Raw genomic sequence first — 19487 nt, 5'->3', positions numbered from 1 at the left:
TATTAATATTGGACAATTTAAGAGCATCCTGCAATATTATAAACCTAAATCAAAGCACAGAAAAAGTATGCAACTATTATAAACAACATGTATACTTAATAAATTATATCAAGCATATACCTAGCTCATGACTGATATAAACTCTATCAGTAAGTTCTATGCTATATCATGGAGAAATATCAAACTAAAAAAAAATAAGCTTTTATAGGGAACTTCTTGTGTTTTCTATTTGGTTAACGCCACAAGAGAGGAAAATTCAGTCAAAACCAATTTCAGAGTATATTAATACTCCGGTACTTAGGATTTAATTTACAGCACCACGTTTTTCATGCTCAAGTGAGTTAGTATATTTCACCTCCATTTTATATTCCTCTCACCTACTGGGAGTAGATATTGCTGTTAAAACTAAATTCTAAATTAAAATGTTTTAAAAAACAAAAAATCTGGGGGAAATGCGCACTGAAACAAATTACTATCATATTGGATAAATTGTTATTTTCAAAATAACCAAAAAAGCAGAGATCTTTGTATTAGGCAACATAAGAAAAGTATAAAGGGTAAAAATTTTTACTCCACATAAATTCCCTCAAACTCCTTTAATATCACACATACACTAATTAAAACTGTGAAAATATGTCTCCTTTTTATCTCAAGTTTTTTTTATAACTTAAAACTAGTACAGACTTTAAAGAAATCTGCCTTAGAATATCCAAAGAATTTTTTTTTTTTTTAAGAGACCGAGTCTTACTTTATCACCCTGGGTAGTAGAGTGCCATGGTGTCACCGCTCATAGCAACCTCCAATTCCTGGGCTTAGGCAATTCTCTTGCCTCAGCCTCACGAGTAGCTGGGACTACCGGCACCTGCCACAACGCCCAGCTATTTTTTTTTGGTACATTTTGACCAGCGCTGGGTTTAAACCTGCCATCCTCAGTATATGGGGCCGGTGCCCCACCCACTGAGCCACAGACACCTAGAATATTCAAGGAATTCAAATGTTCTTATGAGGACTTATATCTTACTTCAAAGGATGCTGCGCTTAAATGGTAAAATGTTATCCATACTTCAGATACTCCCAATTATTTTGAAGACCAGCACAGAAAGTAATCAATTGGGGAATATATACATTAAAAAACACTTCAAAGAGTTTATTGGAATGAGGAGCTTATTGCTTTGGGTGAAAAAGTAAAATAGCTAGGGGTTAAGTGAGGGGTAATCTTGGGTACCCACAACTGTTCTAAAGCTACTAATACTTGTGCCCACTTGGTATGAAGTTACATGACTTTGAGAAAACAGTAGGTTGTGCAGATGGCTATAAAGATTTGGGCATTTCAGTGCCTGCACATAGCTAGGGCAGAAGAACTCATTCTGGAAGGTCACCTTAAGAGATGAGCTGCTGGCAGAGTTGGCAGCCTCTTAAGGTGGTAGGAAGGACCTGAACAACAAGCAAAAAACCTCCTGTGTCTGTTAATGGACACAGAATCAGCACTCTATTCCCCTATTAGCCTGGAACCATGTATAAGCCTAGGGAAAACCTTTTATGATCTACCAAAGCTGAATAACAAATACAATTTCTCACCGAAAGAAAAAAAATTCTAACAGATTAAGAAATGCGGTTTGGTTAGTACTTAAGATTCATGCTTTCTTTCTGATTACAAGTGATATCTAGGTAATCAAAAATAAATTTTTATTTCAAATAAAGTAAAATGGTAGTGGTTAAAATTACATCCTTCTATAACTTATTTCCCGTATTTCCCAAATCAATCACTTTGGTATTATTAAGCTTGTACAGGAAGTTCTGGCTTGGTAGAAAAGAGTATATATATACTTAAGGTTTTGCTCTGTGGGTTTAATTTGCAAAAGTAAATTCAGTAAATCTGGGGAGGGGAAATTCCACCTACTTTCGAGATCTTCCATATGTGCCTGAAGAGTTCTTGCAAGGTTAATAAACTAGAAACAATGCAGAAAGAAATACAGTAGTTTAAATGTTGCAAATGGATCTAAAGAGTCAGTATAGGAGATTCATTTCTATTTAAAAAGTCAAACATCAATTTAAACCTTCAAATAGGGGTCTAATCTCCCCCCACATCAAAAATTACAAGCTTAAGGGTATTATTTAAAGATGTTTTATATAAGCATTATTAATCATGTAGAAACCAGTTTCCTGAAATTAGGAGCTGATACAACAAAATAATTTTATCCAGTAGACTGTCTTCTTGTATAACACTTTAAAAAGTTATGAAATGGAAGGGAGAAAAATCCAAAAAACTCGTAAATTTGGACCCAAATGAATTTAGTTTTAGTGGTCAACTTAAAACAAAAATCCTCCCCAAAATCACTATTTTCTTTTCTAAATTTCATAGTTTTAGAAGTTCTATAGTTTAAAAAAATCCTAAAAATTACTTTTACTTTTGAAGTAATCCAATACGTTGGAATGTTCTACTTTGGAACTTCTTAATATTAACTTTTACAAACACATGAATTCAAAAGAACTTATATGCATTAATTCACTCTCAAGAGTCAAGACACCCTTTTAGAAATAATTTCACAGCATTAACTAAAGTTAATGGCTTATGATTTCTAAAGTACTTAATAATGGCTCAAATTCAAATGCTGTTTGTAATGATAATACTCTGTGAAATGGTTCACTGGAATAATATCCACGTGATAATAAAATACAGAAAAATATTTTAATTTAGAAGGAGTATCATATACATTGAATTGCAGTTATTTGATAATTTTCAAAATAAAAACACTACACATTAATATGAACTCCACTAAATGTTTATCAAAAAGTGAACATTACATTAAAAAAAGGATGTATTTATGAACACATTCAACATATGAAATGTTCAGAATGCTACGGTTAAAGATACACACACATACACACACACACACACACACCCCTTAACCCTTGCTACACAAAACGGCCAAGACAGCAGACCATAAAGTTTCCTCTGGTATGCGGAAGCAAACAGCATCATTTACTTACAAATACCTAATAAAAACATAGCCTAAATATTGTATTATGATTAATAGTATACACAGTAAACACCAACTAGTTAGTACATACCTTAAAGAGTTTGTGATAGGGACACTTAAAATTTAGTACACTGGTAATCTTTTACAAAATAGTAACAAAAAAAAACAATGAAGTTAATTTTCCATGCTCTTTTGGTTTTTGAAGTTCAATTTCAGGCTTCTAAGTTATAATATTGAGGTTTCTTTGTTTTTTAAATTAAAAAGATCATTTTCCCTTGGTGTTTCCAATTCTATTTCCATTCCTGTTTTTCACTGAAATATATTCCAATTACCTTCAAGAGCTAGAAAATTACTTCTTTCTCTAAAATAGCTTTATGAGAAAATCAGTCTGCTTGTTGTAGAAAGAAGATAGCAATTTTCATTAGATCTATAGCATCTTTATTTTTATAAGAAACATTTTAAAATAAGAGCATCCCAAAGGAAATAGTATGTGAATATACAAAACAATATTCTTTCCAAAGCAAACACTTGCTGTATCACACCCTCCCTCTCCCCGACTCCAATATTACTTACTCGGACACGTGTACTTGGTTCGTTTGTATTTCCCATCATATCAGAAAAGCTTTGTTCACACAAGTGCAATAACACAACTAGGTAGAGACCAGAGCTGATAAACTCATACTCAGCCTTCAATAGGGAAGCAAACAGGAGAAAAGGAAAAATATGGAGAATAAAAAATTAGTAGAATCAAGATCCATATTCACAGTATGTTGAAAAACTAGAGGGAATGAACTCATATCCAGTTCCCAGTAAGGGACACAATGAAAACAAAAATTAAAAGACTGCTCTGTCCTTTACACTTTCATAAAATGTTACTAATGCCTTTTAATGAGTCCAAATAGGTGTAAATATCCTGTACTTTCTCACGTAGTCTTTCTTTTGTGTGATAATTTATATGAAAATGGAACTTTTAATCATTCGATAGAATTAATGCTCTGATTTTCTATAAAGGTCAAATGGTATTTATTTAAACATACCATTATATCTATAGCTAAACCAATATACTACCATTCCTAAAACCTATTCTGATAGCTGAAGTTTTTTCTGTGTAATACAATGAACTTAAAGGTAACAGTAATAAAAGAATGACAAAAGGTAAAAGAGTAACTTGTATCACTCACACAGAAATTATAAATAGTAAAAATACTATTCTTTGGTTCAAACTGTCCCTCTTTTTTTGAAGCTAGGAACACATGTCATGAATACAACAGTATTATTAAAAATCTAACAGGTCTTGTCATTTTTACACCTAAGGAACTCCTTTTAAATTCCACCTTTTTTGAGAAATTAACTCATCTATAAAGAATTGGATGGATGTTCTTAGTATAAACTTAAGGGAGTAACTGGTTATCAGATTCTACTGAGTATTCAAGAAACTTGAAATTAATCTCTGTTTCAAAAAATTCTTCAGTTAGTAATTATTTTGATTTGGGGAAGAGGGACACAGAGTCTTGCTCTGTTGCCTGAGCTGGAGTACAGTGGCACCAGCATAGCTCACTGCCTCCTCAAACTCCTGGACTCCAACATTCTTCTTGCCTCAGCCTCAGTAGTTAGGAGTAGGCACTCAGCTGACTTATTTTTTATGGTCTTGCAGTTCCTCGGGCTGATCTTGATTCTCTGCCTCAAGCAATCCTCCTGCCTTGGCCTCCCAAAGTGCTATGATAACAGCCTTATCTTGCTTATTTTTAACTTAATAGAAGTCATATATTCAGAAAACATTGAAATATTTTAAGTGGTTATCACCTTAGAAAAGATGAAACCACTGGATAAAAAGAAAAATGGACTATTAAACTAACCACTTGAAAACAAGGAGGGTAGCAGTTAAGCCAGTAGAATCCATTATTCATCCAAAACAAACAAGTTAAAGCCAGGAAGCTTTATCTTGGCTGTCATTGTTTTGTGTGAAGACTCCACCTAACATTTCCTAACACTTCAAATTATTTACAAATGTGAGTCATTATAATGCTTGGAGAACAATAAGACATTCCTGGGTAAATTGAAAAACCAAAGAACTGCCTTTAAGAAACATGATGGAACATCCAGGGAAGAAAGATGGCAAGAGAAGACAATCCTTTTGAAATCTACTCCCATTCTGAGAAGTATATACACATACACACATTGGTGTGTGTATGTATATTTATACTACATATACATACATGTACATATATACATATATATATATATATATATATATTTCCACATTATTCCACCTTTCCATGTTCTTTGCTCTTTAAAATACCAATGCTCAGCTCTCTATAGAGACTTTCCTGGGGATTTAAGATATTTCCTCGCAGGAAGTGGTATTCCTTTAAAACAACTAGCTCTTTGGAGAATAAAATATAATTGATTAATTAGAGTAGCACCTAATGCTATATCAACTGCCCGATGTTTCATTTCTTAGATCAGGGATTCTTAATCTGGATCTAAGCAATTAACTTCAAAGGATCTGGGAATCCCTTAAATTAGACACAAAATTTGTATCTGTGTTTTCTTACTCTTTTTTCCCTTAGGCCTGTTATGTGTCTTTATTTTCTAAGCAGTGTACATAGTTTTAGTTAGATTTTCAGAGACTATCCATTATTGCCACATCTTAAAAATCAAGGCTGTTCACAAAAATTTCACATACTGTATGATTCCATTTATTTCAAATACCTAGAATAGGTAAGTCCATAAGACAGAATATAGACCGATGGTTGCCAGGCACTTAGAGAAGGATGAAATGGAGAGCAAATACTTAAAGAGTATAGGATTTTCTTTCAGAGCGATGAAAATGTTTTGGAACTAAAGAGATGGTGGCAGCACAACATAGTGAATGTACTACCACTAAATTGTTTACTTTAAAATGGCTTTTATGTTTTGTTAACTTCACTCAATAGTAAAAAAAAATTACTCCTTTATTTAAAAAGTAGTTTTTAAGCATTTCATGCATTTCCTTTCTATCATATTCCTTTTAATAACAAATATGCTAACCACAAATGAATATTTTGACTCTAGAGTCACTCTTGTAAATCTCCTTATCTTCCCTCTTCATCCTAAATTTTCCTTCAGTAGAGAAAGGGGAGTGGGGGAGAGAATCTGAATGCTTCATTCTAACTATTATTTGAATATCTCAAAAACTTATAGCACTGGGGAAATAAGGCTGGATGGACTGCCTACGTTGGGACCACTTGCTGAATTATTTTCACGTTTATTTAGGAAGCATGATAAATTTTACCTGAATTTAAAACCTGTGACTTGACTATCTTTCACTTATAAAAAGTAAAACAAAAGATGAATATATTATTTTAATGCAGAGTTTCTGACCATGATTTAACCTTTTCTTCAAGAGCTGTCCTTTAAGCATAGAATAGACACTTACCAAATTAGGCAAAATATACTAACTTGTTCATTGGCATGAGCTCTATGCAGTTCATGAATATCAAAATCCTCCAGGTTAAGCTGCAACTTCTCTTTACAGAGTTCACAGGTGGTTACAGCCTCTAATGAAGAACCTGACAAAATTAAATCACAAGTAAAGCTTAATTTTACAATGCCTTCATAAAGTATTTTTTCTCACAAGTTTTAAGCTAACAAAAAAAAAATCTTAAAGGTTTGGAGAAGAGGAAAAAAAAAACACTGTGCTTCTGCAGTAAACCAATGATGTCCCCTAGAATAAGAATCCATAATTCTGAATATGCATGTCAGATCCAGCCCTACAGCATTTAAGCCTCCAACCATTATTTAGATGTTGCTGTTTTTATCTCCCAGATACTCATACATCTTTGATCCTCAAAAGTTGACAAGTGCAATGGAATGTTATCTGTACTTCCTATTACCTCCTTAAATATCTTGGCATGCCATGAAAACTAAATAATAATAACATCTCAATTAGTTACATAACAAGGCCTGTATTTTGACATTACAGCATATACATAAGACCTCCTGGAATCCAAGGAATGTGCATACCATACTGCCTAGAAGAGGAAAAAAGGAAGCCATCATTGTCTAAATAAGAACAGCTCCTCTCAGCCACAAAAGGAGATAAGTCCTGACACACTCTGTAACATAGATGAACCCTGAAAACATTATGCTAAGTGAAACAAGGCAGATACAAAAGGACAAATAATTATGTTTTGCATTGATTTCATAGCAGTATTGAGGACACTGGATACTTTTTTCCTTCTTCTTGAGATACTTTTACTAAGAAAAATATGTTCCAGCTCCATCCTGGTGAATATAAAAGGTGTGAAGTCTCCCATGTTTTTTATGGCTGCATAGTATTCCACGGTGTACACATAGCATAATTTGTTGACTTCACCTAATGTGGATGATGTAGTGGTACATTTCAAAACTATTAAGAAATGAGTATACTTGTGATGGATGTGTTACTTAGTTCAATGTAAGCATCTCACATTGTATATCAAAGCAGTACACTGAACCCCATAAATGCATCAATATACAAAGTTATGATTTAATAAAAAATAATAATTCCTTTTTTTTTTTTTTTGAGACAGAGCCTCAAGCTGTCACCCTAGGTAGAGTGTCATGGCATCACAGCTCACAGCAACCTCCAACTCCTAGGCTCAAGCGTGTCTCCTACCTCAGCCTCCCAAGTAGCTGGGACCACAGGTGCCTGCCACAACACCCGGCTATATTTTTGGTTGCAGCCATCTCTGTTGTTTGGCAGGCCTGGGCTGGATTCAAACCCGCCACCTTAGGTGTATGTGGCTGGCACCTTAGCCACTTGAGCCACAGGTGCCAAGCCAAAAAATAATAATCAAAAAAAGGACAAACATTTCTTGATTCAACTTACTATGAAAAATCTAGAACAAATTCATAGACAAAAAACAGATAAGAAGTTACCAGGATTAGAGGGAGTAAGGAGTAGGGAGTCAGCACTTAATGGGTATATATAGTTTTTGTGTAGGATGATGAGAAAGTTTGGGAAATGGTATTGATAACTGCACAACACTCTAAATGTACTAAATGCTACTGAATTATATACTTGAAAAATGGTCAAAACGGCAAATTTTGTTACATCTATTTTTACTGTAATTCACTTAAAAAGGAAAAAAGAAAAAAACTATCTGTTCCATATGCATTTAACATTTAATTATTCCTAAGCTTAGGTTCCAACTTAGTAGCTAACAGCCTTGCCTAATTAAAAATAAAGAGTTCCAGAGCAGTGCCAGTGGCTCAGTGGGTAGGGCGCCGGCCCCACATACCGAGAGTGGCGGGTTTGAACCCGGCCCTGGGCAAACTGCAACCCAAAAAATAGCTTGACCCCAATTACCCTTATTTGATATTTACACAGTGTATACCTATATCAAAACATCTCATGTACTCTAAATATACACAACTATTATGTGCCTGTGACTAAAAATTTTTAGAGTTTAAAAACAATACCATCAAAGATAAAAAAAAAAACCCAGTCTTTGTTAATCTTTTTCATTTCAACTGTATCACCATCTAAAACACTAATTCTATACTACTCATACTATTTATCATTCAGCTCCTCAAATACACCAAAGTTGATTCCCATCTCAAAAGTCTTTGTAGTAGCTATTTTCTCTGTTAGAATACTCTTCCTCTCTTTCTGTAATAGCTCAGCTCTAAATTAAAATGTTCTCACCTCAAAAAGGCATTTACTTAACACCCAATCCAGGCGTCCTCAAACTACAGCCCGCAGGCCACATGCAGCCTGCCTAGGACATTTATCCGGCCCGCTGGGTGTTTTTCTCGCCGCTGTCTGTCCTGCTTAGCAGCCAACTCGTCCCAGGGCCCGCAGTTCAGCCCTCCAACGGTCCGAGGACAGTGAACTGGCCTCCTGTTTAAAAAGTTTGAGGATCCCTGCATACCACTAGCACAAAAGCAGGTGTCTTGTCAATCTTGATTACCACTCTATAACCCACGTCTGGAATTGTGCCTGGCTCCATTACAGGCACTCAATGAACAAAAGAAATCTAATTTGCTAAGTGACACAAGATCATTAGAAACAATCTTTTTCAGGGATGCACAGCTGATAAACGATGAGTACATTATTTCAAAATGATGAGTGTATTACTTCAAAAAGTCTTCTGAAATAAGTTTGTTTGAAACTGAAATATAAGAAACATTACTATAAATTTAATGTATGAAACAAAACTAATGCTTTTGTTGAGACTTTAACAATTATTAAAACTTTTGATAAAAGTCTAAAATAATCAGATTATAAATCTGATTCACTAAAATGCATACATACATCCATCTCTTGGAACAAAAATACACAAAAGAGTAAATCTTACCAGAGTTAATTTTGGCCTGTAACCACTTTTTCATGCACTCTTGGTGGACATACTGCAAACTTCCTGTGCACTTGCATGGCTCAATTAGCAAATTAGACGATGATGCAGCTGCCATCTGACAAATTCTACATAAGTCACCTTCTTCTTCTTCAGAGTCCTCTAAAAGGAGGCTGGAAAAGAAGGCACATTTCCCAAACAGAGCTATCATAACTCCTCCTGGTTGATTATTTCTGATTATACATCACAAACAATCTCTTTTTTACTATTTCTTTCTCTGAGTAATAAAGAGCAAACAGTAACAAACAATAGAACATTAATAATAAACAGTAACCATGAAAAACCATTTCACTGAGAATAAAAATTATAAATTGTTTTTGGTGTCAGTAGTGGGATGCAAATCCCCCCCCCAAATTACAAGTCTTTTAAAAGTAAATAAAATAGAATAGCTTATTACTTACCTTGAAATGATTTAAATAATTGTCTGTGGTAGCTTAGTTTAAGATCCATATTTTTCACAATTGCTTTCAAAGTACTCTGCAATATCCCACACTGATCAATTCTAACAATGTACTTAACCTTTTCACTTTTGCCCCTTATATCCCTCAAAATCTAAAGACTACTTCAACAAATTAAACACATATTGGCTTGTGGTTTTCTCATTTATGTGTTATCAGAACCACATGTTTAAACTGACACTGTGTACCCTATCACAGCAAAAATATAAAATGTAGTTTTAAAAACTCAATACTCTCCCACACCCAGCAATCTTATTAAATCATCCTAGTTTAAGGGTAGGCATTTAAAGTGTGGAAAAATTTCCATTAACCTCCTTCCTCTATTTAATAGGCAACCATCATCATGTATTGCTTAATTTAAATGCAGAATAAGTCTTACATGATAAGCAAAGTAATTGTTAAAATTTCTATTGTTTCAGTCCACTATTGACATGAAAGAGGTACTGTGTAAATTGATAATACTTACTGAGTGAACTGTCACTGAAATACAACCTGGATTATATGGATTCCTAAATGAACTCAGAGAAAGATTTGTGAAAAAAGATGGAAAGACAGACAATTGCAATGTGACATTTATCCCCTGGCTTAATAAGAGATAGGGTCTCAAGCATAAGTATTTTGAAAGGCTGAAAACATGATATTTATTTATGTTTTATCTTTAACTTTCTTCAACAAGTTTTTACTTGATAGATGTGGGAAAGGAATACTCATTACCCTGATAGGAGTGAAGACACTTTAGAAAATCAGGTTAGAAACTAGCAATACCCTTAGAAATACCCTACCCATAATCCTGACCCATACTAGAGAAGAATCCCATGGGGTACTCTGGACTGAACTGCCCCAGTCCAACTATACTGATAAGACCTTTAATAAGCCTTTTCCAGCTGTGTGAGAGCTAAGCTGGTCAGTCTCCATTCTGCTTTCCCCCTCTATTGAAGTCTTTCCTTGTTCCTAGACTGGCCTCCTCTCCTTTCTTGTAGACCCTCACCTTGGTTCTATGGCATAACCACTCAGTGTATTCAAATTTTCTATATATCCTTATTAGTTTAAATGTAAAATATCTTGGCTAGCATCTTCCATTCTTTGGGATGCCACTGCCTGCTCTCTTCCTCTTCTCTCTTATCTCTTCTCCTTCATTTCCCCTCTAATATAAATTAAAGCTTTTATATTCTGAAAAAAAAATTTAGATATAAAATGTCTTAAAATGTTCAGGTATGAGGTAAAATACAATAAAGGAACACATGAACAAGGAAGGACACACATGTATAAGTGCCATCTTGCACTCTCCCCCTACCCCTGGCAAAATAACCAACAAATGCTGCTTTATAAATTAACCAGAAAGAATGGTGCTGGCTCAATTTTCTTCTCTCAGAAGATCACTAACCAATTGCTTTGCCCTCTGCTTACATTACTACACTCAACTAAATCTTGAGAACAAAAAATATAACAGTCAACTGCATTCCTTAGCAGATGGCTTGCAGCACAGAATTTGCTATAATAAGCAAACATTAAAGCTAACATTACCAGGGTAGAGTAAAGCTCTTGGAAAAACACCAAGTTTTTCCTTTCTTGTAGAAAGAGATTTACTCGAACTTGATAATGTTAAACAGTTTAAAACAGGAAGATAATGGCCACATGGTAAATCTGTCCTATAAAAGGAAAAATAAGAGTCTGACAGCCCCATGCTAAACATCTCAGAAAATGTGCAAGGCTTCTTTTATTAGAGTTGAAAAGTATTTTCTTGTTAAAGTAACAAAACAAAAAACAAACAAAAAGTTCTACAGTAACAACTATGCTTCCCTATAGCTGTAGTATACTATGCCTTCATGAAAAAAAAACCCCAAAAAACCACTAACCTGCAACTTTAGCTTTATGTCCTCTTCCTACATGCGTATTTTTCATGTACCACTCTATCCTACTTTACCATAAAAACTATTTTAATACTGAGTAACTAGACTAAGATGACAAAATAAAAATTTGTGCATCTGATTTTATTTTATTCCAAAAAAGGATACGAGGTGAAGAATACAAATAAATGATAAATAAATCATTTTAGTAAAGGCTCTAACAGATTTATTGGTAATCCATGAATACTTGGTTCTTCTTACCAATTACATTTAGGCACTCTACCAAAGTGCAGGGTAGGTGATTAAGATTTTTCTTTCTTTCTTTTTTTGAGACTCTTTCTCACTATGTCACCCTCAGTAGAGTGCCATGGCGTTACAACTCATAGCAACCTCCAACTCTTGGGCTTAAGCAATTCTCTTGCCTCAGTCTCCCAAGTGGCTGGGACCACAGGTACCCGCCACAACACCCAGCTATTTTTTTGTTGCAGTTTTCACTGCTGTTTAGCAGGCCAGGGCTGGGTTCAAACCAGCCAGCCTCAGTGCTTGTGGCAGGCGCCATAACCACTGGGCTACAAGATCTATGCCATGATTGAGATTTTTCTTATCACCTGTATCTGTATCCTAAACTGGTTAAAAAAAAAAACAAAACCTTTATTTTTTGGTGCAATTCACATCCCTAGTGCCTAGCCTCCATTATTAATTCCCATTTATTTACGTATGTGGCAGTACCATTTTACTGAATGCAAATGTTAAGAAATTTCACATATCAATTTTATGAGAAGCCAATTTAGGGTTTCTCAATTTAGAAATAAGTTCTCTCTGTAGTGTATCCTTACTTCACAGACTCAACATAGGTATTTAAACTTACCTCTCTTTTATTTTTTGCAGTCTTTCTGGATCTCTTGAAGATGCGCTTTTAGTTTTATCACTTTTTCCATCAGTTGAATTCCAACCTGAAGGAATAATATCTACAGTGATCATGACATTGTCGGTCAAATTACTTCCTAGTGTTGGAGGGACTGCAAATCGGAACAAGGAACCAGGGAGAATCCCTGTTATTCCTGCATTTCTTCCACCTTGAGCTGAATCTGATGTGGAGCCACCTCTCGTGGCACTGCTTGACTGTGCAGATGCTTGTGGCCGGTTGGCAGCCGCCCCAAGGGGATCACTCTGTGCTTCCAAGTGAACCACTTCATTTGGTTCTCTTCTAAAAACATGAGATCTAGTTGGTATATCAGAGGTAGGTATCCTCGAAGATTCATCTCTTCCCTCTCGCCTCCTTCTAGAAAACAGAGGTGTACACCTATTTCTAAATGAAGAAGATAACCATGGTCCTGTATTTCTACCTTCGGATTCTTGGTTAAAATTTTCTGAATCTGACTCAGAGCTATGATTTTGGCTAAGAGATGACAAACCCCATCTTCGCCTAAGAAGCCGAAATCCCTGAGAAGTTTCAGATGTCCTATTATCAGGAACTTCAGTAGTTGATGCTGCATTACTACGAGACTGTGAAGCTGTCAAGATTCTTGGAGAAATGTAAGAATTTTCAGAACTCAATGACCTTGTATTCAAGGAATCCTGACTAGATCTTCGTGAAAAAAAAGTAGATGACATGCTAGAAGCTATACGTGACAGCAATCTCCTGGTTGTCCGCCTACCTTCATTGTCAGAGGATTCTTGAAATGATCTTTGAGATGAAACAACCCTTTCTGAGTTGCTTACGGTTGGAGTTTCATCTCTACTAGAAACATAAGACAATCCAGGCTGTGTATTGCTCCGAGGAGATTCTGATTCTCTTGAAGAAAAATTTGATCTTAAAGAATTTCTGCTGGAGTCCCTAGAACTTGGTATGGTCTGATGTTCAGAAGGCAAATGGTGATTTGTGGATGATGTATTCAACTGTAAAGTGCTCAGTGAGTTATCTTTTGGTCTTGCTCCCTGTGAATATGAAGAAGGAACTCTGTCTTGAACATCTGTTTTTGAAAAGAAGAAAGTGTAACTGATTACGTGAAATAATTTGATCACTTTATTAAACTTGCATTTATTAACTACTAATCACTGCCAAACTGAATACAGTCATATTCTAACTGCACATCTTTTTTTGGAGAGAGTCTCACTTTATTGCCCTCAGTAGAGGGCTGGGGCATTAACAGCTCAGAGCAATCTCCAACTCCTGGGCCTAGGTGATTCTCTTGCCTCAGCCTCCCAAGTAGCTGGGACTACAGGTGCTCGCCACAATGCCATTTTTTTGTTGCAGTTTGGACTGGGCCAGGTTCCAACTAGCTACCCTCGGTATAGGGGCTGGCACTCTACCCACAGAGCCACAGGTGCTGCTGGTAACTATAGATCTTAATGATTATTATAGGAAAAACACAAACATATTTCTCTTTATGTTCCTTTTGGTAAAATGTAGTAGTGGTGTGTTAAGTCAACAACACAAATACAAAAGAAATGTATTATGAACTTATACAAACACGAACAGTTGATGAAGGTAACTTATTCATCAAAAATTGATATGATAGAAGAATGGCTAGCAACCTAAAATGACACAATATTTTAAACAAGCCAAATAACACAATGCAAATGACTCTTAAAATGATTAAAAGCAAAATCATCATAGGGAAACCGTTTTAGAGATTTTCCAGACACTGTGTAATAAGTATAAAAGTCATTTTTAACCTTATTACAAACCCTGCTAATAGCTAAAAATTCCGACCTTTCATCTTTTCTTTCAAGTGAACAGCAGTGGTTCTTATCCCTGATGACTCAAGACATACCTTTGCTTTTAAATATTGGCTGGGAACTATGAATCAGAATAGGTTCTGAAATCTATATTAAAAAAAAAAAATTCCTTAACTGATGGTTTGAATCATGACACTTCATGAAAGGAAAAACTGTCAGGGACTATGTTTGTTTTTCTATCCTGTACTTTTATACATAACCCCAAATCTATTGGGTATTGTCTACTAAATTGGGTTCTATAGAATTGGGTTCTACAATTTATTGGGTTCTGTCTACTAAAGCTTCTCCATCCAAGCAAATGAAAAAAATGTTCTTAAATAAAGCAAACTCCTATCCCAATAACAGTAATCTAACCCTTTAAAAACAAAATGTGTTTTCTTCTAAATCAAACTCTACATCTGTCTGTTATATGTGTGTGTGTCCACATATGTATGTATTTTCTGAGACAAGGAGAGAAGTGAGAAAGAGGGAAGAATAGAACAAGGAGTTCAATCTGTAACTTCCTGTTAACGATCAACCTAGATAACACATTACCTTCAGAACCACTTGCTTGCTATACTTGTCAACTTCAACTGGCACTTTTTTCCTTCAATCAGATAAGTTTTGTTTATTTTTGAAAGTTTAAGGCTACAACTGAATCTTTATGTTAATTTAATGAAAATAAAGGCACCTCCTGTTATATTAAAGTCATTCTAAACTCTGCCTTTAAATGATTTCAACCTTTAGTTACTTCAGAATTTAAGTAGTACTTATTAAATGATATATATCTTACGGGCAAATTTTATTTGAGTCTTTAAGATTTAGTATGTTACTTTGTAACATATATTCTTAAAAAGTAAAAAATGCAAGTAAAAACATTTAGGGGCAGACAGAATCTGGATACTCATATATATATTTTATTCATTCATTCATTTATTTTTTGAGATAGAGTCTCAAGCTATTGCCCTGGGTAAAGTACCATGGTGGCACAGCAACCTCATACTCTTGGGCTTAAGCAATTCTCCTTCCTCAGCCTCCCAAGTAGCTGGGACTACAGGAGTATGCCACAATGCCTGGCTATTCTTAAGTTGTAGTTGTCACTGTTGTTTGGTGGGCCCAGGCTGGATTCGAACATGCCATTCTGGTGTATATGGCTGGCGCCCTAGCCACTTGAGCTACAAGTGCCAAGTCAATATATATTTTATATTTTTAAAGCAAAACAACAAACAAGGCACCTGAAGTTATATGAAGCTATTTTAAAATCTTCCTATGGGCATAAGATTCACCACTTCATTTCTTCCTTTGTACTGTTATTTTAGTAATATACATAATGAGGAAAGTGGAATAGTAGATTAGGTATACTTAACAGTGTAGTTTATACATACATGATGAAGTTGTGAAATCACCACTTCGGTGACTATAATCCAGAAGATTACTAATGGAGGAATCCGTTCTCCTCTCCAAATCTCTCCTCTCTCTCAGTAAGTCTGTTCCAAATGATCCAAGTACCACTGATGAAGACCTGGGAACTTGATTATGCCTCCAAGAAGAATCTTAAAATAATTGAATAAGTTCTACTTCAGAGACAGCTTTCAAGGTTTCTGATACAAGTTTTCAGTAATACAGAGAGGAATTACTGTTATAAGAATCCCAGTTACACAGTTGCAATTAGCAGCAAAAATAGCAAAATATTATTTACTAATGAACTAATTGTTTATTACTTTCTACTCTTTCTTTTCCGCTTAACATTAAAATCTACCCCCATACATGATGTCAATGTCTGAGTCACTTTTCCTAACATTTGACCATACAGTATGAACATGATGTAAAATGATTACAAAACAAAAATACAAATCTTGCCAAAGATGTGGAATTTGACAAAAAGTCAACGAAAGTGTTGTTAAAGAATCACCAAAATCAAAGCCATCTTGAAATGGAAGATATTGTATTGTGGGTTATAACACAATTTTATCAGAAATATACCACATTTGTTTCTTTATTCTAAGAATTGGAGTTTTGTCACAATTATCTAAATTTTATTGGATATGATTTCATTTAAAAGTAAATTAAAAATTAAGTATAAAATTTCTTTTCCCCTATTTACCTTGAAATTTTTATTCTTCCTTACCTAGTCCCAAAAGCCTTAACAATTCCTCTTCATTAAGGGAAATAGCCCAGTGTATTTAATGCTATGCTTTCACATAGTAGAAGAGAACAAAAATATCTCTGGCACAGTGGTTTGTCTACAAAGTTAAGGTCAGTCTGCTCTTACCCATCACACTACTCTTAATATCCTTCAGATGGGCAGTGTCTTTCCCATGGCGGTCCTGCCTATCAAAATAGAAAGGAATCGCTTACACTAATTCAATTAATAATACAGAAGCATTTTAAGAATTTTTCCCTCCAAATGTGTTATAAGTTTTGTCTCCCCTTAAAATGATCAGCTAACATCGCACTTCAAGAGGACTGTAAGTGAGGAAGAAGCCCCCTGTCCTTTCAACAAAAAATCTTTTCAATTTGTGCAAGAAATACCTGTCTCTGAATACAAAATACCAACCAATAAATTTAAATCCTACCAATAAATTTAGATGGTCTATTCATGACCATCTAAATCCCAGAGTAGCTAATTAATTTATCCAATCCCATTCAAGTAGTTACAGGGCTAGAATTGTGATTTGCTAATTCCTTGTATGGAACTCTCAGTAGAACACCATCAACTATTTTTTTTTAACTGAAGAGTTTCCATATTTTCTGAAAGTAAATATTATATACCACAATGTTCATCATTTATATAAGATAGGTTTTGGCAATATTTTTAGCATATAATATATATATAAGTAAAGTTGACTTTCTTAGTTAACAATTCTAATTTATCTCCTGTAATAACAAGGAGAACACCCATCACTTTTACCATTTCTGATCTACTGTCCTAACACAGATTGTGCTTGCTTAATCCTAAACCTAAGAACAACCATGTTACATCTAGGAAAAAAGGCTTTTGCCCAAAATACATGTAGATTTACTCTTACAGAAACTCAATTCTTACCTGATACTGCACTTAAACCGTTTCCAACATTTCTCCCAGCTGAGGTAGAAGTACAGTTTGTACAAGAAAGTTTAGGTCTTTTTGAATCATGATCCCTTTGCTGGTTTTGTGATCTTGAGTGTGCTCCCTGAGTTATCTCAGACTCACTATACCATGTAGACTGAAATGGTGATGCAGATGCTGACGTAGACTGTAAGTTAAAAAATATGATTTTAAGGAACAAAATACTTGCACTCAATATTAAATTTAACAAAGACCAGGTGCGGTGCCTTACACCTGTAAATCCTAGCACTCTGGGAGGCCGAGGTGGGTGGATAGCTTGAGTTTGAGACCAGCCTGAGCAAGAGCGAAATCCTGTCTCTAAAAAATAGCTGGGTATTATGGCAGGCACTTATAGTCCCAGCTAAGTCAAGAGGTTCGCTTGAGTCCAAGAGTTTGAGGTTGCTGTGAGCTATGATGCCATGGCAGTCTACTGAGGGCAACAAAGTAAGACCCTGTCTTAAAACAAAACAAAAAGAATTAAATTTAACCTAAATCCTCTAATAAATTCTCAAGGACCACTTGTTCCTTATAAGCACCAATTTTTCTACCTTGTAGTTTTCTTAGTCTTTGTTTCCTTCTACCACTTGTGCCCTTACTATGTAATAGTTATGTTGGGGAGCTACCAATTTGATTTAGTTCTCTTTGTATCTGTATATAAATATATGTACATATTTATAATAGTATATAATACCACACAATATGAAACACTGAAAAGCAACACTTTATAATCAGTTTCCCTGGTTTATTTGTTTGTTTTTTAAGACAGAGTCTCACTGTCTCGCCATTGGTACAGTGTCATGGGGTGTTAGCTCACAGCAACCTCAAACTCTTGGACTCAAGCGAGTCTCTTGTCTCAGCCTCCCAAGCAGCTGGGACTACAGCTACAACTATTTTTTAGAAATGGCTATGTTTTAGAAATGGGGTGTTACACTTGCTGAGGCTGGTCTAGAACCTGTGAGCTCAGACAACCAACCTGCTTTGGCCTCCCAGAGTGTTAGGTTTATAGGCATGCGCCACCCCTCCTGGCTTGTCCTGGTTTATTATTTCAAACTTTCAATCTGTCCTCTGAAATGTAGATAAAACACCAACGTATAAAATGATTATGAATACTTAGTAAAAAATGCATTTTTTCAGGTAATAAAAAACATATCACTCTTCTTATGCTTATTCTCAAGAACATGTTATACAACACTAATAATGGTATGCTAAAAAAAAAAAAAGAACAAAATTCTACCATCCGAAATTTTTTCATCAATGAATCAAATCAAACTATATAAGGCACCATTTCAGAACTCTTAGTTCATGGTTCTTTTAACACATACACAAAACTTGTAATACAAATCTACTAATAATGTACAAACTATTTTACTTTTAATTCTTTTACTTACTAAAACAGTATACTCAATGTAATGCATAAAAGGGAATTAGTTTATGCCTTTAAAAATTTAGGTTTAAATAACAAGAATATATTTCTACAGCAACTACTGAAATTGTCCTAGTATTTTTATTAAAAAATTTCCTTCACTGCAAAGTTCTTATCTACATGCTCACTTGCATACACCCCCCTCCAAAAAAAATCAGGCATATAATATGTAAATTGCTCAGAGACATCCAGGACTCCTACGATAGAAGTAATTTAGGATACATTAACATGTAAATTAAACAGGCAATAAATGGTTTATTGTATTAAAGAATATTAAAATGAAACATCCCTTTAAGTGTTATTTTGCTTAAAAAGAGTTAAAAATTTAATGTATCATGCATAGGCCATAATTTCAGTCTTTATTAAATCTCAAATTCATGATAAACATGAGCGCCACTGAAGTTCTAGAGCAGTGAATTTCAACTTGTGTGCTGTGAGAGGATCTTAGAGGATCTCACAAAATTTTTTAAAGATCATTAATTAAATTATTTTCAAAAGAAGTTCAAAGCACAGTAAGTATAATTCTTTTTTAAATTTAAGTCTGCTACAAGTTTATAGGTTCAAGTGTGCTGAGAGATCATAAAGGTTG

At 34.7% G+C, this 19487-nt stretch overlaps 1 protein-coding gene across 5 annotated transcripts in view; it reads right to left on the bottom strand.

Annotated features, from left to right (window-relative positions):
* The window catches only part of MARCH7 (membrane associated ring-CH-type finger 7), a 54980-nt gene that overhangs the window by 2158 nt on the left and 33335 nt on the right, over positions 1-19487 (bottom strand). Inside the window, exons 3-9 of one of the 5 annotated variants that reach the window (XM_012808986.2) lie at positions 17434-17623; positions 15773-15940; positions 12535-13639; positions 9305-9474; positions 6423-6532; positions 3555-3668; positions 1901-1949 (exon numbers count right to left, since the gene is read on the bottom strand). In XM_012808986.2, coding sequence (XP_012664440.1) covers positions 1901-1949; positions 3555-3668; positions 6423-6532; positions 9305-9474; positions 12535-13639; positions 15773-15940; positions 17434-17623 — 1906 coding nt within the window. Of the gene's footprint in view, positions 1-926; positions 1950-2760; positions 3669-6422; positions 6533-9304; positions 9475-12534; positions 13640-15772; positions 15941-16659; positions 16715-17433; positions 17624-19487 lie in introns of those variants that run through there. The other 4 variants (XM_023516806.1, XM_023516809.1, XM_023516808.1 and 1 more) reach the window with 4 other exon arrangements.

This window comes from Otolemur garnettii, unplaced genomic scaffold (assembly GCF_000181295.1).
Source record: "Otolemur garnettii isolate 467f Iridium unplaced genomic scaffold, OtoGar3 scaffold00098, whole genome shotgun sequence".
NCBI lineage: Eukaryota > Metazoa > Chordata > Mammalia > Primates > Galagidae > Otolemur > Otolemur garnettii.
The sequence above is the reverse complement of the archived record's forward strand: the minus strand, read 5'-3'. Positions and strand labels throughout refer to the sequence as shown.